Source organism: Argopecten irradians, chromosome 3 (assembly GCF_041381155.1).
Source record: "Argopecten irradians isolate NY chromosome 3, Ai_NY, whole genome shotgun sequence".
Taxonomy (NCBI): Eukaryota; Metazoa; Mollusca; class Bivalvia; order Pectinida; family Pectinidae; genus Argopecten; species Argopecten irradians.
In genome coordinates this window covers 19,552,092-19,578,789 of record NC_091136.1, presented here as the reverse complement: position 1 = coordinate 19,578,789, position 26,698 = coordinate 19,552,092, and the positions used below count along the sequence as shown (strand labels likewise).

Genomic DNA, 26,698 nt, shown 5'->3' with positions numbered 1-26,698 from the left:
AGATTTTAGTTGTGCGACGTAAATGTTGCGTACGTAAATGTTAGTTGCATGACGTAAATGTTAGTTGCATGACGTAGGTGTTACTTGTATGACGTAGATTTTAGTTGTATGACGTAGATGTTAGTTGTATAACGTATATGTTAGTTGTATGACGTACATGTTACTTGTATGACGTAGATTTTAGTTATATGACGTAGATGTTTGTTGTATGACGTAGATGTTTGTTGAATAACGTAGATGTTTGTTGTATAACGTAGATGTTTGTTGTATGACGTAGATTTTGTTGTTCGACGTAGATTTTAGTTGTGCGACGTAAATGTTAGTTGCATGACGTAGGTGTTACTTGTATGACGTAGATTTTAGTTGTATGACGTAGATGTTAGTTGTATAACGTATATGTTAGTTGTATGACGTACATGTTACTTGTATGACGTAGATTTTAGTTATATGACGTAGATGTTTGTTGTATGACGTAGATGTTTGTTGAATAACGTAGATGTTTGTTGTATAACGTAGATGTTTGTTGTATGACGTAGATTTTGTTGTTCGACGTAGATGTTAGTTGTATGACGTAGATGTTTGTTGTATAACTTAGATACATAGATTTATTCTGACAACATACATGTTAACATGTACAGGATTTTTTATAATCCTATAATAGTCAGCTCTTAGAAATTTACGGTTTTATTTATTCAGTGTACAAATACTTTTGTGCCTGATTTTTCCAATGTGAATCGAGTTCATATTCAAATTGCTTAACTGTCCTAGAGTGAACAATATTTGATGGGAGACTGTTCCAAGTATTCACGACTCTCTGGGTAAACAAGTGTTTTCTCACGCACAGCCTTGAATGTTCTTTGTACATTTTCAAATCATGTCCGGGGGTACTTGATCCCTGGTTGATTGAAAACAAATCAGCGACTTCTTTATCGTATTTTCCAGAAAGTATTTTGAACATTTCAATCATATCCCCACGTGACCCCCTGTATGCGTGTTTTCTGTGTACGATAAAGTTGAGAGACATGGCAGATGTTTGTTGTATAACGTAGATGTTTTGTATGACGTAGATGTTTGTTGTATAACGTAGATGTTTGTTATATAACGTAGATCTTAGTTGTATCACGTAGATGTTTGTTATATAGCGCAGATGTTAAATGTATAACGTAGATGTTTGTTGTATAAAGTAGCTGTTTGTTGCATAACGTAGATATTTATTTGTTCATTGTAGATGATACACATTTTGTAGTCCAGCTGATAAACCATTAAACACATAATATCGTATTGAACAAATGTTTAAACGAAACGTTTGTTACAATTTAGTGCTACGTAATGTTTATGTAAGACTTTTAAAACCAACGTTAATTGTCATTAAATATTTCATGGCTATGATCGGTGCCGAATTTCTAGGATAATTCTATATCTAAGTTGGAAAGAGAACTCTCCTTCATTCAGACACTGGACTCATTCCCTGACATTACCATGGGTACATTGATGGTTTCGTTGTTGATTGGTTTTGCATCCATGCCCCTTGTGGTCGGTAAGTAAGTTATGCATTCCTTAAAGCGTAGGGCGACAGTGTCTTTACTTAACATATCTTATAAATCATTCATGCAATGGCACTCAATTATTTTTTCGAACAACTATGGCAACAAAAGACACGTTGGTTACCGAATGAAATATGTCTTTGATTGAGAAGATATGATGAATATGCAATAAAAGTTTAAACTTAAATACTATGGTAACAATACCATAACATTACCAGTTACCAGTAATATGTTAGGGTCAGGGACCTTTGAACCACATCGTTGCCTTGACTATGCAATGAAAGCTTAATGCAATGGTAATTACATTCATTCATTCATCGTGACCAAAGATGTTAAATGACTTAAATGACTTCTATTACAGGCAACCCGACATGGCATCACGAGATAATGAAAAGCAAAAAAAAAAAAAAAAAAAAAAAAAATGATTGGTTGTGTGGTGTACCAGAAAGCAGATAACCTCACTTCCTTCACCGTGAGCAACGGAAAGGTAGATAATGTTTACTTCCAGAAACATACATTTGCATATATATGGTATATATAGCGCTCCTTTCATTTTAATGTTGTGTGAAATTCGTGGTAGTGGTTTTTGCGGTATAAAATGCACGATAATTCAGGGACTTAGAAGCGGTTTATATCTCGTAAACTGTATACTAGCCGTGCGGTCCATTTGCGGATCCGTACCAGTTTACCAGTGATTCGGCACCGCCTAATGGAACTCGTTTGGATGTTTCCATGATGGCGGCATCCATATGAAAGATACGCTTCGAATATAACTATCAAAAATTTTTCTGTTAAAATAAATTAATATAAAAGTAATACCTAAATACTTTCGGCATACAGTGAAACAAATAATCCATGTAATTTTCAACAAAGAAAATACTTCGATGACAAATGAAAAATCTCGGGTCCACTATCTTGGATCCAAAAAGTAAGCTTCTGAAAAAAAACCACTTGTACAGTTCGTATCGAAAAAGGGGTGCGAATCTGCAAATAGAACGCACGGCGAATAAGACAAGAATGACGAAACAATACATACATTTCACAGTTGACCCAGACAGTCAACAACACATATAAAATTCTCACTGCCATACGTTTGATAAAAATATCATTTTTCTTTTGGCCTGTATCTGTCTTTGAAAAGGGATTCAAATAACTAAATATTTGAAATTAGAATTATCAAAAAATGTCGATCAGATTATAGATACATGTAACATCATCAGCTCCATCTGGCTGTCGTGGAGCGTATCGGTGTGCTAGGGGAGCCTCAAATTTGTACCAAAGTGACTCATAACTACGATGTCTAAATAACAATCTCTGAAGTCTAATGCCTATCTTATTTTTTTCAATTTATATTTTTTTTGTTAACTTTAAAAAGTTTTCCTGTTGTTATGGATATTGAGGCTATTACTATCTCATAAGTGAAGTCCAAAATCAATATTGAAAAAGACAATGAGAGAATACTTATGTAGGTAATGTCTGCTGTCTAATTCCTTTGGTATTTGTCAATAAAACTGTTTGAAATAGAAAAGTCATTGGTTTACTGAATTGTATAAAATAGCTTTTAATACATGAATTTATACATTAACTATTGTACTGGGCAATTGTTAAACGTTTTACTGATTTGCGATATTGTACGTTGTAATAATTCTAAGTGCACCATTGTTACCGTATCATATCACGGACCATATCTGCTATAACTAATGTTCTTATTCCAGGATCATTGCAAGACATTAGAGGATAAATGCAAGGACATGGCGTTGATTGGTAAATTCCGTGCTGCAAAACGCTTTGCAAAGGAATTCGAAAAGATTTCAGAGCAGCACGAAGGTAAGAAATGAGAATTAAATTCATAAATATAGGAATTCAAAGTGGTACACTATATCTACCATGAAAGTCACAGTTGTCTGAATGTAGGAATACTTAAGGGAGGCGGAAAAAACAAACTCAAACGAACTTTTGTTCGTCCTTAATTCAAGGCAAACATAGAATCTTTGCTCAGATATTTGGCATTGAAAAACGTCTTAATAACGGAATAGAAAAATATGCACATGAACTCTGCAAAAATACCAATGAGGTGTTTTTTTTTTATTTTATTCAGATCTAAAACATACAACAAGCTTTCTGACCGGCGTAATTCTTGACGGGGGCTGTGAAAATTGTCTGTTGGTGAAACATAATGGCAAGTTTGTTGCAGCAAAGGCTGGAGAAAGTCTTAGTGGGGATGTCGGAATTATATGCGCTAAATACAAACAGAAGGAGGATTAATTTATTACCTTCTGTTTTGTTCTACGCTGCAAACAAAACATTAAATGGCAACAACCTGATATTTGCTTTTGTTTTTGTTCTTTTTACAACAACACTACAAAAAGTCTATTACATTAAAAATGAAGCGAACTGTCATATTGGTGTTTTTAAGGGAAAACAGATATAATGGTTATGTTTCCCAGTTATCAGATGTCATCTGGTTGGCATGGTTAACAAATGAAACGACAAATTGAAAAATTGACAAATTTTGTACATGTTTGCGTATTTTTCTAAATTTTACAAGGTACCTAAAATACAAGTCAACAAATTACATAACGTTAGTTATGATGCATCCAAACTTTCATACTGCTAAACATCACTGAAGAAGTGTTTTATAGCTTGCAAACAGAGGATAATACTTTGAGTAGCAAAAGCTCATTGCAACTAGTTCTGAATATTTTTTTACAATTTAACCTACACATATTGTCAATAGAGCATACCTTCTCCTATATGAATTTTGAGATGAAGATCGACTATATTTTCGCCTACTTGGGAAATACAAAAGATACACACATGATGTTCAAGAAGTTAAGACAAGTTTTATTACTGATTTACGTTCCTACGCGTCTATATCGCTACAGAGAAGACACTGATACAAATCATCATCATAATAATCATACTCCTTAACTTAGAAATATCCTACAGGGATAAACGGTTACACGAGAAACGTCATCCGATTTGTCAAAAATTAATTCTCACAATTAAAGTCATATATGCAAACTGTTTGGTTTACTTACAAAACCTCATCAAAATTAACTCTTAATAAACGTTGCCAGAACTAACTGAGAGCATCAACAAGTTGTAAATCAAGGTAATTGTGCTAACCATTACCTCGTGTCATATGAAGATTGAGTTTCAAAAATCAAATGTAATAAAGACCCACTAACAAATACATTTCCATTCGACCGAACAAAGAAGAATTAAAGCAAAGAAAATTTTAGAATAACGATTATAGGGGACAACCCATCGCAGCAATCACATAACACAATTTGGGTGTTATGAAAGCGAGAATTATGTCTTCATTTATCATACATTTAGAATTGACTGCTAGGAAAATTAGCATTTCTTTACGTAAACAGAGATGTCTAAACTTCCTTTGACTAGCTTGAACATTTGTTACTTTAGATATGTCGCTGTATAAAAGTCTAGCGTTGTTGTACTTGATATAATTTCTTTAAATGATCAATAAAAGACAAAAAAGCTCCATAATTTCAATATATATATATATAAACAAAAGTTCTTTTCAGCAGTGGATTGACCACTTACAAATTTAGAAAACATCACTAGCGCCAACTTTAAACGTCCACTTCAATATATCAAAGAATTGTTTCCTGTATTCACCAGTTTCTAATTAAGTTACCACCTCATTATATAACTGTACGTTTAAATAATAAACTACAGTAATTGTAAAAAATATGGAATATTTATGAAAAGTTTCTTTCCTTGGTTGTACGATCGGCAAATGTTGAAAATACTGCACATCTTAAATATTAACCTACATGCATGTAACCAACCACTGCTTTGGATATGTCAATAAATTGTCTTCTTTAACGGCATTCTAATCTGATATTGTTCTGAACGTCTTAAAGTCAAGGCAGCGATGTTTCTAGATTTCAGCAAAGCATAAAAACAAGTGATTCTTTAAGTTCCTCAAACTAGTCACACTACCAAATTATCGTCTCGTAGTGATACAGATCTTCGAAACGAAAATTTTAAGAATCCGTTTTTAAAATAACAAAAAAAAAAATCAGATTACAAATTTCTACGAGTCTATTAAATTATGCTGATGATCATATTGCACAATTCGGAAACATGGGCGAAAACATATGGGGAAGACCAACTACTTCATGAAGCATTTATATGTATAGATAAACCTCGTTTTCAATTCAGCACATGAAAATGCAGATCTTAATATTCCAGTGATCAAGCAAAAAAATGTAAATTTTACATACATGTCCCAGGTAACTAATATCTCCTCTGAGATAACGTACAATGTATTTGATTAAATGGAACAACAGTATGAACGTTATTTGTCGTATCGACGTTCTGAGAGAAGGTATTATGAGACATTGTTCAATTAAGACTTACTTAGTACAACGTCTTTAAAACACAAATAAAACACCTGCATGGAGACACAAATATCTTACTACACCTGCATGGAGACCACTTCAGTTCACACGGTTAAAAGGCGTTTTGGCCTGCTAATTTTGATCGATTTTGGGGATGATTTAAAATCAGGCCAAATGAGGAAAGTCGCATATGTTCTGAACATTTTCACGGCGGGTGGCACAGTGACGAACCATCAGACGAAAACTACCGGCCGACGTTATTCTCGTATAAAGAAAAGACCCCCGTCCGTGACAGATCAGACGAGAACAGATAGAAAGACATGAGTTCTGTTTAACATAAACAAATATAACAAATTGAGGAACACTTTAATGACAATGAACTGTGCACGTATGCGTATGCATGGTCAACTTAACCACAGGAGTTTGACGTTCTGTGAATAATATATGGTATAAATATATAAAAAAAATATCCCTGTATCTAGTATATAGGGGTATTTTTTATATATGTATACCATATATTTTTTCACAGAACGTCAAACTCCTGTGACTTAACTGAAGGAGTCAAAGTGTGTTAAATGCTTTATTAAGGATTTCTGAAGTTCCATAGGCTAAGTACTGTATATTAGGTTAACATATCATATTCAAATTACGTGCATGATATGTACATCTATTATGTGCAAATATCTTATCTGTAAAAGGAGCGGGTCAGTGAGGTTTATACAGTATTTATATGGTTTTTCAGCTGGGAACATGCTTCATTGGCTCAGTCGGTAGAGCCTTGGTTCTTCACAACCAAAGACGGGGGGTTCGATTCCTGGTCGGAGCATTCAACTGCTGGAATCGTATGTATTTTTTCTTGTTCTGCAGAGTTTAAGAAAATACGTGAGGGGGAAAGCAATTATAACTTCAGCATGTTTTTCCCACCACTACTGTAAGACACATCACACGGTACAACCAACTGAACCAAAGACTTTTGTTGATAACGGTTTGTACTTATCTCACTTTTAGATTTGTTTGTTTACTTCTAATCTAACCCACTGGGCATATATTACAAGCATAACTATACATTTATTTTGTTTAAAAGAAATGCAGACAAACTTTGTAGTGTCTCTATTCTAAACAGGAAATGCATGAACTCTGATTTTAGCACTATATCAATAAAAGTTCAGTTGTTTACTTTTAAGTGAATGCTATTGAAATCTTCATTCTTTCATTTTTAGGAGTTCAGTGTGATCCTGATCCACTGTTAGAGGAAACAGGAAACTAAAGAAAGAGCTGCAAAAGACCAAAGAACAAGTGTAGGAGTCCAATTGGGGGGGTTCACAAGATCCAAGATAATGATGAGAAGACACGTTTTTATACTGGACAACCTACATTTACTGTTTTCTTGTGGCTGTTCAAGTATGTTGTCTTTATATGTAATGTACATATTATATTATTACCATAATTGTGTTATACTGTATGTGCATATAAACCACATCCAAGAATGCTAGGGTGAATATATTATAAACTAATACTGAACCTTACTTTTGAGATGTACATTTCTTAGGTCAGTATCTATTAATTTTTTTGTAGTTTCAGTTAAAGTACTATGAAAAATAACCAAGGTTCATTCTTGTGTACTATTATGTTCCCCATGTTATCTTTGATTCATTAATAATGATTCTTTTTTAGTTTCCTTAAACCAAAGGCAGAGAAGATGAGGTACTGGGTAGGGCAGAAGACGTCAAGTTTTGCAGACAGACAAAGACCATCTACTGGATACTTGGAGCTTGTAGACCAACTGTTTGCTGTAGTGATGAGGTTGCGGTAAGGTCTTTTAGTTGCTGATTTGGCAGATAGATTTCTCATATCAGAAGGAACTTTTTCTACTTTTCTACTGGGATTGTCTTTCTGCGGAAAGAAATAGATTTTTTTAAATCAATTTCCTTCACGAGATATCATTGATAGGAGTATGCCAACTTCTTTTAGATTGAAATATCCCTCTGTTCGAGTTATAATCGATTGTAGAGTAAAACATTTCCATATTCTTGATGGAGTCATGCAACTTACTTTGCAACCATTATCAACACACATTTTTAAGTCATCTGTTGTTTTGACAAATTTTGACGTCCCTTTAGTAAATTAAGTACAGTATCTTCATGCCTGTTTGTCTTGATAATTGTTTAATGACTAGGGACTTGCCATTTTATGCCAATCATGACTTCAATGTGATCACTTATGGTAGAGCTTTGCTGGACCAATCATAATTAACAAATGTAGGATTTTTGTCCTAATAACTATGATACAAGAAATAAATGAACTTTATTAAGTAGTTTTGTTGCAAAAGAAAAATACTTAAATATAATTAATTGTGTAATTTTAATAACTTTTGACAAAAAGCTTGTGTATAAATTCTTTTAGTGAAAAAAATCATTACACACTTTCATCCATCATAAAAAATTCACCTGTAGTGATCCCTGTTACTGCTACATTGATACAGACTTTTCAAGTTTGCAAACAGTTTAAAGAATACTTTTGGTTTTTGTAAATGTAAACTATTGTTTTATATTCAATTTATATTCTTGATCATTTAAAACCAACTGTTAGCACCTTCCAACTGGTCCACATGGTTTACAAAATCAAGATAAAGGCATTGACACCCTTAACCATTGTGGTTGATACTATGACCCAAGAGTTTTAGAACATGGTCATACAAACAATGGACATAATGACAAAAAGTACTAACTTTAAAACTAATTTATTTCTGTAATAATCATTTCTTTTTCATTAAAAAAATTCATTTTCAATACAGATTACAAAAATATTAAGCTCACTTATTGTCCCTTCACATAAATTAAATCCCTGTTCGACTTCATACATACATGTACATGTAAATAGTTCACTTTTAAGAAAAAGGAATTCAAAACAAACATATTGTAACTATTGAATACAATTAAAGACAGGTTTATTAAGTTTAAAAAAAATAATATTCAATTACTTTAATTTGTAAGCGTCAATTATATATGTGTACATATGTAATGTACTTTCTGATCAAATTACAGTTGGGAATAATCATTTCTATGCAGCTGTTAATTTAATGTTATGAGAATTCCACTACCGTCTGAGTTGTTCTTCCTTGAATTGTAAAAATGAAACTGGTTGAAGATCAAAATGATTTTTTTTAATCTTGGATCAACTCAAAAGCTTTCAATATTCTCAATGGATCACTGCAGTATCATTTGAGAAAAGTTAAAGCTCCTTCCACCGTTGGTACGGAAGAAGGTTGAAATATACCATGTACTATCAAGGCAACAGTGACAACTTTTGTAAATAACAATTAGTTCTAAATTTTTATAAGAGAGCTCATTCTTATTTGTGTGAAAAACTTTAGGACCACTTTCTCACTAGGAAGGAGTGCCCTCACTGAGGCAACATTTTGAATGCCATAAAAATATGTCATCAATAGCCATCTTTATCATAATTATTCTCTACTTAGGATTGAACACATTGCTTTCTGAAAATTACAAATCATTACTGGTAAAATACTTGGAAAATATGCTTAATATAAAATTCCACAAGTTTGGGGCATCATTGCATTGACATAATCAATATCAAAATTAATTCTTTCAACAAAGTCACAAAATGACAAAGACATGATTGCCATTTCCCCCTGTACCTGGGAATAATACTTGTGTTTTCGCCTTAACTGTACCTCTTCCTCTACACACTCAAGGCATAAGTCATTACTGTTCAAGGCAACAATATCCTGTACCTCCATTTGGTTAACCTTAATCCCCTTGACCGAGTATGGACATTTCACTTCCGAGACCCCACTTATGTCACCTTCATTTACTCTGCCATCACTGGAACCACCCAGAAATGAATGAGTTTCACACAATGTCAAGCCAGTATTCTCCACCTCGAAAGTGATGTTGGGGTTGACCATTGTCTGCAGGTGTGTTCTGCTCTTAAGCCTTACTTTCGCAGTTAATGCCCCCACTGTACAGCAGGTGGTAGTGCATCATAGCTGTTGAAGTCAGACCATTTTATGGCTACTGAGGCTCCTGTGCATTAATCATAGATTTTAGTACATAAACACTTGAAAATGAATGATCTACAAATTTACAGAGTTAAAGGAATGAAAGTAATTCTTATCGTAAACTTGCATGCATAATACATAATCCCTTGTGATATTATCTACCTGTCAAGATTTGATCCATTTAAGATCCTTTTTACTAAAGACTTTGGGTTGTCACCTGCACTCGAGACATCTCCAAATATGGAACTGGTCAGGCGGCCAATATGCAGGTCTTTCCACATCTGTGATACCCTCTGATCTCTTGTATGATACTCTATGAAACTGACCAGTTCTGCACTTATGCTCAACGAGGGTACTGTAATTCAGTAAACACTTCATGTCAATTATGTCAATTTACATCCTACATATACCTGTCAGCAACAAACTGTTATTACAGTATTGTTACTTGATCAGTGCACTAATTGATATGAATTGGTGTATATTGTAAAGTTATATTTGTAAATCAAAATATTATGAGCTTCAAGTTGTTATTTATTTAATTGAGTGGTTCTGATAAGGTTTTGTGATGTAAAATATTTGACTTACAATTTTCTTTACAGGCATTCGTAAACAACATGGGGTCTATTGTGGAACTGACTTCCATTTCAATAGAAGCATCTGGGGCAGTGTCTGGTATATTCCACAAATGTGCTAACCCTAAAACAAAATCTTTATTTCTATTTGAGTCACTCTTGTTGTTAGCCTTGGTAAACAAAATTCCCTGGCTGTTTCACAGATGAAATATAGGAATGCTAAGCCATTCATTTTAAAGGTTATGATATAACTTCGAAGACTAGTAATTTTGTGTATAGATATTTCTTGGAAATTTGCACATAATATATTACCCCAAATATTGCTTATTTATTTTATAAATTAAGGTTTTCTACCTGTATATTTTTTTTTTTTAATTTTGATTTTGTCTAGTCATGCAATTGTAAAATATGGGCCATTTAAAGTTAATCTTTCGCTTTCCATGCAAAAACATTTCCCAGTGTGTATTGTCAACACACAAAAATACTATTTAAGATTCTTACTTATCTAGAAACTAACAATATTAACACTGAGTTATCAGATTTTGACATCGCGAGAAATGAAGAAGTGCAATTATTAGTTTCAATTGGCCTTAATTGATGTTAATAAAATAAGCTTCTTCAATGCATAATATTTATTATCATAAGTTACTGTTATTGTTATTGTTGTTTTGTTGATATATATACAAATGTACCAGTATTTTGAAATACAGCTTTAAAATCTGTCAAGTGCTTTAGTCCTTTCAACATCATTGCCACGGGTTGATGTATGTCTCGGGTCAAATGCTGACATGCAAGGCAGTGCACTGCTGTCATCTGTTTGCACAGGATCCATGCTTGCAGGCATCAATGTGGGTTTTCCTTTCAAGTTAAAAAAGGTCATTAAAGGCTAGGTTTTTAAGAATCCATACAATATCTTCTGGTATGTCCTATGTTAAACTGTGTAAAATTACCACTGTACCAGTATAACATGTATAGGGTGGATTTCGTATAGGATTCTATGATCCATTAAAGGCCCACTACCTTTCCGAAAACGATTTTTAAAATGGGAAAGTAAAACAAGATCGATAATTATGTAGAGTCGCGAAAGTTATTAACTTAGAATTACCGTTAATACTACACCTATCATCACCTTCTGAACAATTTAATAAATCAAATGTTAATTCTAATAAAGCGGGTCATCTTATGTTTCCCTCCATCGTCCTAAATACCGCAGTATAGTTGACTATCACTGCGCCTGACGGCAAAACAGCAAATTGACTCACCATTGGTTTCATATATTACACCAGAAATATTGCACATGTTTGGTGTCGTAACCTTATCTTAGGCCATCGGCATGTATTTTCTGATGTTATTTATGTTTTTTTTTTAAGAAACTTTTATTTTGTTCCGGAAAGGTAGTAGGCCTTTAACTGTTCTCCAGTGAAATTTACACAAATTTAAAATCATTTTACCAAATTAAAATTGCTATGATATAGAACTTACTTTAACAACACTAAAATGTTTAACAAAGAGATTATGTTAAAAAAAATATTAAATGTTACACATGCAATTATTATTTAAGCATTGATGTCACTATTTTTTTAATTTTATCGGGGTAGCGGATTCTCACAAAAGTTCGCAAACAATTTTTTTTCATACCCCGATAAAATTAAAAAATAGTGACATCAATACTTATAATTAATTTCATATTCTATTTGATAAAATGAAGTATGTTTAAATGTAACATTATATTGGTTTTTCAAGGGATTATTTTTTCCTAATCAATACGCAACGTCAATGTCTCTATTGTGACGTCACGGTAACATCGGGGTTTCGCGCCGTTCTCGGATTTTTTTCTTCATAGTGGTATGCAAAAATGATATTGGCCAATCAGAAAGCCTGATTTGGTATGAAAACAAAGACAAATTAATTATAAGCATGTGAAATAAAAGACTATCGTAGTACAATATTTAATATTTCAAAATGATCAAACTTGAGTTTTTAACAGATTGTTTTTTTTAATTAGTCATACCTGTTTTCAGTTCACTCACTGCCTTTGGTTTAACAGAATGGTGAGGGATATTCCATTCGCACAGCCTGGAAGTTGAACTGCATGTATCAGTTGTTGCACTTGTTGCATTGCTTAAGGCAAACAGCATACTCCCCATATGACTGCATGTCTGTGCTAAACTGGAATCATATCAAACACTTTTTAATAACTTAACTAAATTAAAATAAAACAAATAACATATTCCTAGTAGAAACTAAATCAACATTTCTGCAGTTTACATGTCCTCTTTGATAAACTTTATAGCAAATATTTCAAGTTCCTTTTGCTTTTCAACAGAATGCATTATTTAATTTGAATTTCATCATAAAGCAAGCGAATATTTACAAATATTAACATAACCTCATGTCAGCTTTTAAAACCAATAATTTTGGTAGCAAAGCTAGCTCCTGTGCTGGACAGACACACATATACATCATAGACATGCTTCTTCATAGATGCTTGACAGGTTCCTTTGATGTATATGACTTTATCGGTCACCTATAAGAAAGAATAAAGACTATTTAGTATACACGGACCAAACAAGGGCATTAGTGGATTTGCATATAGAATACCATACTGTATAGAGTTTAAAACTTTTAACATACTAGAGAGCAAGCCATGCATATACTTTATGTATATTCGTGAAAGTATAGTCAGAGTTAAGTTTAAACACATAACCAGGAAGCTCATTCCATAAAAAGAACAATATATCGCCTTTGGTAGACTATGAAATGGGAATACGAAAAATAATTATGCCTACAGTACTGTACCTTTGCTGTGCCTATGACATTCACATCTCCTGCGCTGAAGTGCTTCACAGCTCTATCCAGTCCCTTAAAATTGTTCACACCACCATAAATAGAGAATACATGGTTAGTATCTTACAATACAAGGTTTATTTTGGTGCGAGACTTAGGAAAGCCGAGATGACGAGGCTTTGCCGAGTCATCTCGGCTTTCCGTGTCGAGCACCAAAATAAAACTTGTATTGTAAGATACTAACCGTGTATTCTGTTTATCCTGCAACCATTATGGCATTCAAAACGAAAGCAAATTGACAGTTCCTTACTTTGTTTCGCTCGAAGCGAGACGCTTCTTTGATGCGGAGGTAAAGATTCATTCACTTAAGCGAATGAGAGTGTACTCCTTTTTACTGCCGTGGGAAATAAAGAAGCGCATTCACAATCAGTAACCGTAATTCTATTCAGTGTGATATATCACTGAAAGGAAATGAAAATACTCAAATAACAATAAATACCCATTAAAGAATTACTTAACAATACATACCTTTGTCATAAGCCAAGAAAAAGACGACACCGCCATACGAGATTTTCGATATCGTAAAAATGACGTCATTTCGGTGAATGTGACGTCACGTTTTAGCGGGACTGACTGACGTTTCATTCACCGGAAGGTTCAAGTTCTGGGTCAAGTTAGAAAAAGTTCCGTCAGATATGGAACAAATTCACGTGATCGTATTGACGGATAAAGCATATCGTAATTGACAGATAAAGCACAAGTTTATCTGGCAGTAGTTATCGGTCAGTATGTGGGACAGTTGCAGGATAAAGTCATATATATCACTAAAAGTAACCAGAGGGTATTGCGCATCTTTGACATATGTGACCTGGTTGAATGGGGGTAAACTTTCCTCACGGGACACTGGTGTCTGTATCGATATCTCATCAGTTGATCTGTTGAGTACTGGCGTTAACACAGAAACAGGAGCTTTACATGATATCAGGTCGTTGATCAGATCAGCCTTTTTCTTCTTTAGTACGTCAACTCCATATTCTGCAGCTAACGACCTCATTATAAGTTGTTAAGAAATGCGGAACTATGAGTTGTCTTCCGTAAGCGTTTGTGCGCATGTGCGGAAATAACCGTGAAAAGGTATATTTTTCGCAACGACCAACATTTAATTTAAATAATTTTTGAATATATCTCAATGAAAGAAATTTCATTTGTAGCCACATGTATATTTGGTTTGGTTTGGTTTATAACGTTTAACGTACTAACAACCAGGGTCATTTAAGGACGGCCTCCCTTGTCTACAATGTATATGTTTTGGGAGGCTCTTGGTTCTGTCTCCTGGCCACTTTGCTGAAGATGTCGACGATTGCCCCTCCAACCCTCTCGGTATCGATGCTCTTCAAAGCGATTGCTTCTAGATATCTAGTGACGTAGCCTACGACAATCAAAATGAAACGATAGGCCATAACAGTGGTAGTTTCTGCTCCTGCTGAAGGCCCTTTGCAAAAATTCTGCATTTTTATTCATAAATCCTTTGAGTAAGTAGATCGTACACTATCTGAGCCATTCCTTGAGTGTTAAATAGATTCTATTTGAAACAACATTTTTACAAACAAACACACTTCTGGGGAAAAACAAAATAAAACCCTGTTCTTTTTTTTTATTCATTTAAAAACAATCACAGACATCTGCATACAGTTTACATAAATGTAACATCATACTACATATTATCCTCATTATCACACATATATTGTCATACTGTAAACATGTATAATTTTACATATGTATCAATCAGTATGTTATGGGCATTTTACAAATCTTTGTGCATAAAAATGAAAGTATGCTATTTAAAATAGACCATTCATGACTCCATAATATTCTATAAAATTGACATTTATCTTGTACTTGTGACAAAAAAAATCAAGGGACATAAATCGACCATTTTCCAGTAAGTTGGAAATATGAAAAACATCTTTTTTGCATCATCTCGTCATGAATAAAACTCTGATTGTCTCTTTTCATGAAATGATTGAGAAAAATAGGCTGAGATATTATTTCTTCTGGGGTTGTGGGTGACATATTTCCTTGTAGGGAAGCCCAAATTATAAATACTTCTCTCCAAAAAGTATTGAATTTTTCTGATAACTTTATTAAACCCTGTTTTGTAAGTTTGAAAATTTTTTATCTCCTCCAAAACGCTCTTATTTGTCAAATACAGTCAAGTCTCCCCATGCCGAATGGTTTTAAGGGGGAGCAACAATTTTCTTTAGCCAAGACATCTTAAGAGCATGACAGAAAGTCAAAACATGTGGTAGGTGTAATCCTCCATTTATGTAATCATTGTAAATAACATTCCTCTTTATTTTATACTGGCTTTCCATCCCATAAGAAATTGAAAAAAAAAAGTTTTTTTGTTATTCATCAATGATATGTGAGGGAGGGTCGGGAAGGACCGTCAATGTTTTGAATGAAAATAGTTAAAGCCAAACTTCTAATAATGGTTACTTTTCCAATAAGAGATGAATTTCGAAATGACTAATCTTTTAGTAATTTTTGAACAGATTGAAGTTTTTCATTGTAATTATCTTCATAGATGTTTGCCTTTTGAAAATTTATATTTAATACCAAGAAGTTTAAAGATACCTTGATTGTTCCATGGTAATTTCTTAATAGGTAAATAATTTATGCCTACAAACCTTTCTTGCCCCAATCCATATTACTTGAAATTTTCGAGATTTATTCTGAGACCCGATGCTTTTGTTATTTCAAGAGATACTGGATCATCTGATAATGTAAGTGATATGTCATCCGCAAATTGGTTTACTAAGTACTCTGAATTGTTTATTGTAATACATTTTTATACTTTGATTGATCTTTAGCTGAAATATGAAGTTCTACACATAGAATAAAAATATATGGACTCAAGGGGTCACCTTGCCTCACCCCATGTTGTACTTCAAAAAAGTTTGAACAATGGCCATTATTAATAATACAACAGGAACTTTTTTACCAAGGATTTAAGTCAATGAATAAATGAAGGTCCCAAAACTATAAAAATAAGAGTCGAATATAAAATCAAATTCGAGAGAATCGAAAAGTTTTTTCATTATCAATTAATAAAAGTAGTCCAGGGAAATTTTTTTTCAGTGTTTTCTATTAAATCAGCAATTAATTTACTACATTCTCCAATATATCTTCCTTTTATATTTCATTTTTCATTTGAAATAACCGATGATGCAATTTTTATAATTTAGAAGTGTAATGGGCCTCCAATTCTTCATAGATAATTTCGATTTTTCTTCCTTAGGGATACAAGTAAATCATCCCACGTCTTTGTGAGATTGAAAATTGGCCATTCTATATGTGCATGATTTAGAGAAACGTTTTAAAAAATATGATTCTCTACCCAATTTTGTGGCCCTGCAGGTTAGGGCGTTAGAATTGTACCTGCTGCCCCTATTGCATGATCGTAAAAGGTGACTAAATTTAGGATCTTATCTTTTCTATTCTTCCTAACTTTATCCTTCCTAATGCCTCCCTTGGCACCGCCTCACTTTTGGCCTTGAGTTGAGCGTTCGCCCCCTGTGAGGAAGCCTCTGGGTTCTGTCCCCTGGCCGAGACACACCAAAGTCTGTAAAAGTGGTAGTTTCTGCTCCTGCTTAGCGCTCAGCAAAAAGGGAGTGGGACGACTGGTTCGCCCGTTGTCAGTATAATGTGACCGGGTGGGGTATGTTGCTTGGTGTCTTCGGCGGCATGCTTCAGTGATTATAGCACTATAAAAAGGGCAAAAGTTCCACTATACAAGAAGACACAACACGAACATACCGCAGTCTCCCAGTACACTCACCTCGCACAACAATCACGCAACACACCGCATACATGGGAGGCCGTCCTTACATGACGCTGTTAATAGGGACGTTAATAAAATCAAACAAACAAACAAATACCCAATTTTGTTTTGTAAAATACTACAGTTTATCCGTTTATACCAGGTGACTTATTCCTTACATGTACCAAATACTAATTGCTGTTAATTTGTTAACAAATGGATTTATTTCATCAAAGAAAGTATGTGGATTAATCTGAATTTTTTTTGTGTAGAGGTTTTCGTAATAAAGTATTTGTTTCGTGTAATATATCTGCCAAATCGGTAACCTCTTCACCATTTTCTTTGATAAGTTTTAGGAATAAGTTTCTCCTGAAAGTTTCTTTTCTCAAAATTACAAAAATATTTGGTACTTTTCTCACCTTCTACTTTCCATCTTACTTTTACTCTTAAAATAATGCCATTAATTCTATTTTCTCTGAACGTTTTTTAGTTCCATTTCCAGCTCTTCTATTTCTTCTATTTGTCTATGCTCAGCTTTCTGTAGTTTATCAAATTTTGTTTCTATCTGGGTTTTTTTCTTTCTCCCTATCCCTCTTTTTCTGTGCTGAATAAGCAATAGTTATACCTCTTACAGTAAATTCTTTAGTTTCCAAAAAAAAAAAAAAATAAAAAAAAAAAAATAAAGAGCCACTCAAATCTAGTTGATTACGGTCTTCTTCTTCATGATTTTATACAGTTATACCTTGTTTAACAAATCTTACATATTCCTGATCTCACAGCAAACTATTATTGAGTTTCCATGTTCCTCTTCCCCTTTTTGTTTGATGAATTCAAATGTTATGGAAATTGGACTACGGTCTGTTCTATAACTGATACCAATGTCACTATCTTTTATTAAAGGAGCCATGTCTGAAGATACCAGGAAGTAATCCAACCTTGTTTCTTTATTATTTGGGCTATGCCAAGTATATCAATTTGTATCTTTGTTTTGTTCACGCCCAAATATCTATAAGATCAAAGAGAGTCCATAATATTAAGAGGTTTATCACAAAATTTATAGCATTGTTTCTATAAATATAAATTTCTGGTATCTTTAGCATAACCTGTTGTGTATTCCACCCCCCCCCCCCCACACACACACACATAATTATAGAAGTATTTTCACACGATTCAAGATAGTTAGTCATAAAAGTATTCATCTGTTACCGTTTGGCCGTACACAGCAACAAAGGTTAAATTCTTATTACACGAAGACAGATTAATATTTACAATAAATATAATAAAAATACTTGTTCTTTTGTCATCTCAGTTCACACTGTAAAAGATGTGTCCACATTTTTACCCTGCATTAGAAATTCTGTCAAGGGCATTTTTCGGTCTGTGTGTAAATCAGTTTCAAAAATTTAAAATCTGTGAAAACCGGTTTTATTTTACTTGAACATATCGAGTGCAGTTAACAATGGAACATATTTTGTAAATATACCTAGCTATGTATTTGCGTTTTTGATATTCCAGATTTCGATTTAAATAAAAAAAATTGTATATTAATAACGGTATGATATAATGGTAGCACTTGCAAAATTATTGGTTTCCATGGTAACAATATTGGCGACACTGAAACCAGGTTAGAATTTAGATATTTTTAGATATAAGTGAACATTATTGGTTATTATGTTTAAGATTTTTTATATTAATATCAAGTAGTTTTATATACATAAGAACGAAAGTAATTAGTCTTATTTAGCATCTTTTAAGTTTGAGCTGCTTAAATACGACAGGTTGGTGTCTGTTACATGTTTATATTCGGCGGCATGCTTAAGTGATATAGCACTGCAACATTCCCACTATGCAAGAAGACACAACACGAACCGACCGCAGTCTTTCAAAACACACCCGCACTTAATACACGTAACAGACCACGTTCATGGGATGCTTTACTTACATGACCCTGGCTGTGAATAGGACGTTTAGTAATCAAACAACCAATCAAACAAACAAATTGAGCTGCTGATAAAACTACATGGCTTTCCGATTAATCTTTTATTTCTAATAATAGAATAACCCTAGAGCATAATTATAAGGTGATTAAGCTTTTACAGTTACTATTACATAAAATGCAAGAATAGAAATGTACAATTTGATAATAAATATGTTAGTTTACAAAAATTTCTATCACAAATTGTTGTTTTATTTGGGTGCTTATTGACGATTTTGAATTAAAGTCACTAGAACAAATGATTACTTTTCAGTACATCTTTTGAAAAGATATTTTCCCAGATTTTAGTTTTTATTTAAATATCTGCTAGATAATATACTTATGGCATGTTTCAAGATGATCTAAAACTGTAGACACAATCGATAACATGCCACATTGGAGTCTGTCAAAAACTTTATTATCCCTGATAAAATTATGTTTTTCTGCTTGAAAAAATAATTTACTATCAAACGTATTAGTACAAAACCAATATAAATAGGTTTAAAATAAAAAATGAAGCCTCTTTCATAAGCATGTTTGGGTTCTCTTGCCACATACCCAGAGTGTTGTTAGAAAACATCATTTCAGGTCCTTATGCTTTTTCAAAAATGGCAAAAGGCATGAAAAGAAAATATTATGTAGTAATGCACCTAGACCTTTAAAGTTTTACATATCGTATTTGTCTTACTTACAAATCAAGATTAGCTTTTAAAATGTTATTAATTACTAAAAGTTACCTACATTTTGAGTATTACTGTATAGGTTTTAATTTACAGGTACAAATAAGAGCTGGAAACGATTTTTGGACGTACTGCCGAAAATCATTATATTTACATAAAATGAGTACATACGGTCAAATCCTGAAGCCAAATGGTTGTCTGCACTTTCATTTAACATTTAAATAGTGTTATTACTTTTTGAAGATATATTTCCAACTAAGAATACATATGGCATAATTTTTGTTTTTGTAACTAACATTCAATAGGCATCTGAAGTCATTTAAATGATTTTCAAAGCTTATTTCATCATCAAAACTTATGATTTTAGATAAATTAATGAAAAAAGAATAGCATGTCATTTTGAGTATTACTGTTTAGGTTTTAATTTATAGGTACAAATAAGAGCTGGAAACGATTTTTGGAAGTACTGCCGAAAATCATTATATTTACATAAAATGAGTACATACGGTCAAATCCTGAAGCCAAATGGTTGTCTGCACTTTCATGTAACATTTAAATAGTGTTATTACTTTTTTAAGATATATTTCCAACAAAAGAATACATATGGCATAATTTTTGTTTTGTAACTAACATTGAATAGGCATCTGAAGTCATTTAAATGATTTTCAAAGCTTATTTCATCATCAAAACTTATGGTTTTAGATAAATTAATGAAAAAAATAGCATGTCATTTTGAGTATTACTAGTTTAGGTTTTAATTTACAGGTACAAATAAGAGCTGGAAACGATTTATATTTACATAAAATGAGTACATACGGTCAAATCCTGAAGCCAAATGGTTGTCTGCACTTTCATTTAACATTTAAATAGTGTTATTACTTTTTGAAGATATATTTCCAACTAAGAATACATATGGCATAATTTTTGTTTTGTAACTAACATTGAATAGGCATCTGAAGTCATTTAAATGATTTTCAAAGCTTATTTCATCATCAAAAACTTATGGTTTTAGATAAAATAATGAAAAAATAGCATGTCATTTTTTCGCCCAGTAACGGCATCAATAACTTTGACACTTTGAAAAAAAATTGGAGTGTGGGCGAATTTCGCATCCACACCTTTGGAAATAATCTGAAGCATATGTACAGAAAATGGAAATATAGATTATTTTCGTATCAACATGATTTTGTCTAACGTATTAAAAGACGATGCAACATTCGTCTTAACGCTAATGGTGACATATCAAATTTTCAAACTCGAAAACTCAGACGTAAAACAGACAACACAGAAGTTTATAGATTATGGTCACATTCCATTAATCTTTTAATAGTACCACCAGCTGATAAAGTACTCATGTTATTATTGTGTAATGTATCAATTGATGTATATATTTATGTGAACATATGTTTAAATAAACACAAGACACGGCAGTAAATTATAAGGGTAGAAAGTGTGAAGCACTTCTAAGGTAACACATACATGTACGAGAAAAATATAAGAAACCCGCTATATTCAACATTCAGGCAAACACACTGACACGTTTTCTGGTGCCATATTGGATATATCACATTATGGATATGAGTGCTTTGCAGAATAGTTATTAGAATTGATCCAGCACGGTCCCAAATGCTCCTATGATTTCGTAGGAACTTAAATCTTTATCCGTCAGAAGCTTATATGGATTCTCGCTGTCGGCTCTTATATTTTTCCATACTGTTTCATTTGGTGACTTGGGGTAGTAGACATTACATAATGTAATAATTAGATTTATCTTGATATCTTGGATTGATTCATTTATTTTCATGTACATTGCCTCTTTGATGAATACCATGCAATTTATCGTTGTCATCGATCCATTATCCAAGCGTTAAGCAATATTTTGTTTGATATATATTTCTTGGGATGATGTTCAAATTAAAAAAACTCCCCTTTACACCTAGGGTCCAGTATTAATCATACTGCCCGAAATAGATCTGTCTGTAACGAAAACGAAATTTCATTCTCAAATGGGGTATTGGGTGAAAGATAGAGTGTGAATACATTAATTAAAAAGGAAATGGAAAAAAATAATTATCGGTTCCGTTATTTCCATAAAATATTTTTTTCACACTGCATTCTTAATGGTTACTAAACATCTAGATGAGCCCTTTAAAGAATTGCTTTCAATCACATTACCGATGATAAAAACGATCTTTACAATACGTGTCACAAAATAGCTTATTTTTATCGAAGTCGCGTCTAATTAAGCATTGCACGTCTTTCAGTTGGCATTCATAGGCAATATGAATGTTAACTAGACATAGGCTTATATTAATATTTGATTTCGATTTTATGTTAAAATCCCAAGAGAGTTTGCATTTATAATGAATTGTCATGATAAGCGAATGACAGTTCATAGACTGATGAATGCCAACTGCGATTGGTAACATTACATAGTAAGGCTGCAGTGAAAAATGTAAATATTCATGAATGTACTTCCGTCTTTTGTTTATGACTTCATAACCCAAAATAATATCAAGAATGCAAATAAATTAATTTGCATAACTCAGTGAGGTACTCATTAGGTGTTACTTTTCTTGTTTTTACTTAACTGTCGCTCGCTTTGATTTTGTTTTGCATGGATTCATCGACTTTAAAACAAAAATACTATCATTTGTTACTATCAAATCGAAACATCCTATGGGCAAGATAAAAGTTAAATCAATCACAACGCAAAACACACTAAAAATGCCAGCATCTGCTTAAAATAACTTTCACACCTATCATCTTCAAACATTTCTCCGCCATCTTGGAATGATTTTTGTGTTTTAGTTTTATTAGTTTAAAGGCACACTACCTTTCCGGAACGGCTTTTAAAATCTAAAATAGGGATGTATAACGAAATTGATAATTTTGTATAGTCGCAAAAGTTGTTAACTAACCGTTAATACTACAACTCATCATCATCTTCGGAACAATTTAAATGAAATAATTCAAATGTTAATTTTTGTAACGCGGGTCGTTTTATGTTTTCCCGTCGTTGTCCTAAATACCGCGCGGCTGTTGCCACTCCCTGCGCCAGACGACAAAAAAGCGAAATGAATTTCGACAGTAATCACATATTACGCAGTAAATCTTGCATTTGTTATTTGGTATTGTTAACTGATCTCATATCATGGATGTGTACTTTTTTGTGTTCTTAATGTTTTCAAGAAACCTTTTAGTTTTGCTCCGCAAAGGTAGTGGACTTTTAACGTCCTATTAACAGCAAGGGTAATGTAAGGACGTGCTAGGTTTGTTGTTTGAGGAAAGCCGGAGTACCCAGACACAAACCACCGACCAGAGGTCAATACCTGGCAACTGCCCCAGATGGGACTCGAACCCGCATCCTAGAGGTGGAGGGCTTGCAGTAATATATCGAGACATCTTAACCACTCGGTCATTGCGGTCCCTAAAATGAATGATGATTCCTGATAAGGGATAAGGCAGTATGATATCATCGTCCATCTTTCTGTCAACGGTAATCTGCTCTCCTGATGTTTCAGCTCCATCAAAGTCCCCTTTGGTTGAGAAATGAGGAGTGTCAATTTGGGCCCTCTGGTGGCATGACCGATAAGCATTACTTTGTGTTAACAGGTACCCAGGGTTTAGGACATCATGATATGACATATGATGAAGGTCAGGTCGGAGTCCCTTGTGAGTTATAGGGGGTTAAACAGGATGGACTTTTTTTATTTTGTCCCGCTTCGTTTGAACCAAATGATATTTTTGAATGATTTTTTCATGAATTATGATTAAAATGTTTTTTTATCAAATGTAAATAGCGATATTAGCATATAGCAAGTCTTTCAGTTGGCATTCGTAGCCAAATAGGAAAGTCAACTGGGACAGAGGCAAATTCAACATGAAGCTCTATATAAACTGGAAAACGTTCAATGCTTAAATGAATTCACGTTTTCCACATAAAATGCATGTGAAAGGAGAGAATATGTCCTGTTTTCTTGGGAATAGACCCGTAAAGAAGTAAATCAAAATGTCAGATGAAACGAAAAGCATTCACAGAAGGTTTAGACTTTAAGGTACTGGGTCCCAACCTGTAGTCGTGATTTTGTGCATATTCTATTGTGCATCCAGATTTCCGAATGTGTGGAGCTGCTTGCGAATACTTTATTATGGTGTTGTTTTGTTTATGTGGAAATAATGTGCTTTATGACGTGTAAACAATTATTTTTTCTCAAATCACGACTATTGTTCCTTCACGATTACTTGTTTGGTCCCAGTTGATAAGATAAATCAATGTATCTAAGGACTGATACTACAATGTGTTTAAGTGTATACGTAACTGTTAGTTATACGACGTAGATGTTTGTTGTATAAAGTAGCGGTTTGTTGTATGACGTAGATGTTTGTTGTAAAACGTAGATGTTAGTTGTATATAACGTAGATGTTAGTTGTATGACGTAGATGTTAGTTGTATGACGTAGATGTTTGTTGTATAACGTAGATGTTAGTTGTATAACGTAGATGTTAGTTGTATGACGTAGATGTTAGTTGTATGACGTAGATGTTAGTTGTATAAAGAGATGTTAGTTATATGACGGAGTTGTTTCTTGTGTGACATATATGTTTGTTATATGACGAAGTTGTTTGTTGTGTGACGTAGTTGTTTGTTGTATAACGTAGATATGTGTTGTATAACGTAGAATTTGTTGTATAAAGTAGCTGTTTGTTGTATGACGTAGATGTTTGTTGTATAAAGTAGATGTTAGTTGTATGACGTAGATATTTGTTGTACGAAGGAGATGTTAGTTGTATGACGTAGATAATTGTTGTACGAAGTAGATGTTAGTTGTATGACGTAGATGTTTGTTGTACGACGTAGATGTTAGTTGCATGACGTAGATGCTTTTTTGTATATAGTAGCTGTTTATTGTATAAGGTAGATATTTATTTTGTTCATTGCAGATGGTACACATTTTGTAGTCAAAATGATAGATCATCAAACACATAACAACGTTTGAACAAACGAAACGTTTGTTTTAATTTAGTGTACGTAATGTTTATGTAAGACTTTTAAAACCAACGTTAATGGTCATTGATTATTTTTATGACTATGATCGGCGCCGAATTTCTAGGATAATTCTATATTTAAGATGGAAGGAGAACTCTCCTTCATTCAGACACTGGACTCATTCCCTGACATTACCATGGGTACATTGATGGTTTTGTTGTTGATTGGTTGTGTATCCAAGCCTCTTGTCGTCGGTAAGTAAGAATTACGTATTCCTTAAAGCGTAGGGCGACAGTGTCTTTACTTAACATATCTTATAAATCATTCATGCAATGGCACTCAATTATTTTTTCGAACAACTATGGCAACAAAAGATACGTTGCTTACCGAATGAAATATGTCTTTGATTGAGAAGATATGATGAATATGCAATGAAAGTTAAAACTTTAATACAATCGTAACAATACCATAACATTGCCAGTTACCAGTAATATGTTATGGTCAGGGACCTTTGAACCACTTCGTTGCCTTGACTATGCAATGAAAGCTTAATGCCATGGTAACAACATTAATTTATTGATGGTGACCAAAAATGTTAAATTACTTAAAAATCCCTACTATTACAGGCGATCCGACATGGCATCACGAGATCATAAACAGCAAAAAAATGATTGGTTGTGTGGTGTACCAGAAAGCAGATAACCTCACTTCCTTCACCGTGAGCAACGGAAAGGTAGGTAATGTTTACTTCCAGAAACATACATTTGCATGTAAATGGTATATATAGCGCTCCTTTCATTTTGATGTTGTGTGAAATTCGTTCATCAGCTCCATCTGGCTGTCGTGGAGCGTATCGGTGTGCTAGGGGAGCAACAACTCAAATTTGTACCAAAGTGACTCATAACTACGATGTCTAAATAACAATATCTGAAGTCTAATGCCTATCTTATTTTTTCACAATATATTTTTTTGTTAACTTTAAGAAGTTTTCTGTTGTTTTGGATATTGGGGCTATTACTATCTCATAAGTGAAGTCCAAAATCAATATGGTAAATGACAACGAGAGAATACTTATGTAGGTAATGTCTGCTGTCTAATTCCTTTGGTATTTGTCAATAAAACTGTTTGAAATAGAAAAGTCATTGGTTTACTGAATTGTATAAAATAGCTTTTAATACATGAATTTATACATTAACTATTGTACTGGGCAATTGTTAAACGTTTTACTGATTTGCGATATTGTACGTTGTAATAATTCTAAGTGCACCATTGTTACCGTATCATATCACGGACCATATCTGCTATAACTAATGTTCTTATTCCAGGATCATTGCAAGACATTAGAGGATAAATGCAAGGACATGGCGTTGATTGGTAAATTCCGTGCTGCAAAACGCTTTGCAAAGGAATTCGAAAAGATTTCAGAGCAGCACGAAGGTAAGAAATGAGAATTAAATTCATAAATATAGGAATTCAAAGTGGTACACTATATCTACCATGAAAGTCACAGTTGTCTGAATGTAGGAATACTTAAGGGAGGCGGAAAAAACAAACTCAAACGAACTTTTGTTCGTCCTTAATTCAAGGCAAACATAGAATCTTTGCTCAGATATTTGGCATTGAAAAACGTCTTAATAACGGAATAGAAAAATATGCACATGAACTCTGCAAAAATACCAATGAGGTGTTTTTTTTTTTTTTTATTCAGATCTAAAACATACAACAAGCTTTCTGACCGGCGTAATTCTTGACGGGGGCTGTGAAAATTGTCTGTTGGTGAAACATAATGGCAAGTTTGTTGCAGCAAAGGCTGGAGAAAGTCTTAGTGGGGATGTCGGAATTATATGCGCTAAATACAAACAGAAGGAGGATTAATTTATTACCTTCTGTTTTGTTCTACGCTGCAAACAAAACATTAAATGGCAACAACCTG

At 33.3% G+C, this 26,698-nt stretch overlaps 2 protein-coding genes across 2 annotated transcripts; both read left to right on the top strand.

Moving 5' to 3' along the window:
- The first annotated feature begins 134 nt into the window (after positions 1-134).
- On the top strand, positions 135-26,698 carry LOC138319955 (uncharacterized). The gene is made up of 4 exons (XM_069263062.1): positions 135-1,537; positions 25,392-25,498; positions 26,091-26,202; positions 26,474-26,698. Exons 1-4 carry the CDS (start codon positions 1,480-1,482, stop codon positions 26,638-26,640), a joined length of 444 nt encoding a protein of 147 aa, XP_069119163.1. The 5' UTR covers positions 135-1,479; the 3' UTR covers positions 26,641-26,698.
- LOC138320147 (uncharacterized) lies at positions 5,855-8,166 on the top strand. Its single transcript, XM_069263201.1, has 6 exons — positions 5,855-5,904; positions 6,087-6,201; positions 6,616-6,759; positions 7,245-7,318; positions 7,592-7,726; positions 8,094-8,166. The coding sequence occupies exons 1-6, from the start codon at positions 5,855-5,857 to the stop codon at positions 8,164-8,166; spliced, it is 591 nt and encodes a 196-aa protein (XP_069119302.1).

What these genes read in the sequence shown, in the direction of transcription:
- LOC138319955 (XM_069263062.1), top strand. Translation starts at nt 1,480, where the DNA reads ATGGGTACATTGATGGTTTCGTTGTTGATTGGTTTTGCATCCATGCCC. An exon ending in TCACCGTGAGCAACGGAAAG is followed by an intron (nt 25,499 to 26,090) that starts GTAGGTAATGTT and finishes TTCTTATTCCAG; the next exon opens with GATCATTGCAAGACATTAGA. An exon ending in GATTTCAGAGCAGCACGAAG is followed by an intron (nt 26,203 to 26,473) that starts GTAAGAAATGAG and finishes TTTTTTATTCAG; the next exon opens with ATCTAAAACATACAACAAGC.
- LOC138320147 (XM_069263201.1), top strand. Translation starts at nt 5,855, where the DNA reads ATGGAACAACAGTATGAACGTTATTTGTCGTATCGACGTTCTGAGAGA. An exon ending in TATCGACGTTCTGAGAGAAG is followed by an intron (nt 5,905 to 6,086) that starts GTATTATGAGAC and finishes ATTTAAAATCAG; the next exon opens with GCCAAATGAGGAAAGTCGCA. An exon ending in AGCATTCAACTGCTGGAATC is followed by an intron (nt 6,760 to 7,244) that starts GTATGTATTTTT and finishes GGGGTTCACAAG; the next exon opens with ATCCAAGATAATGATGAGAA.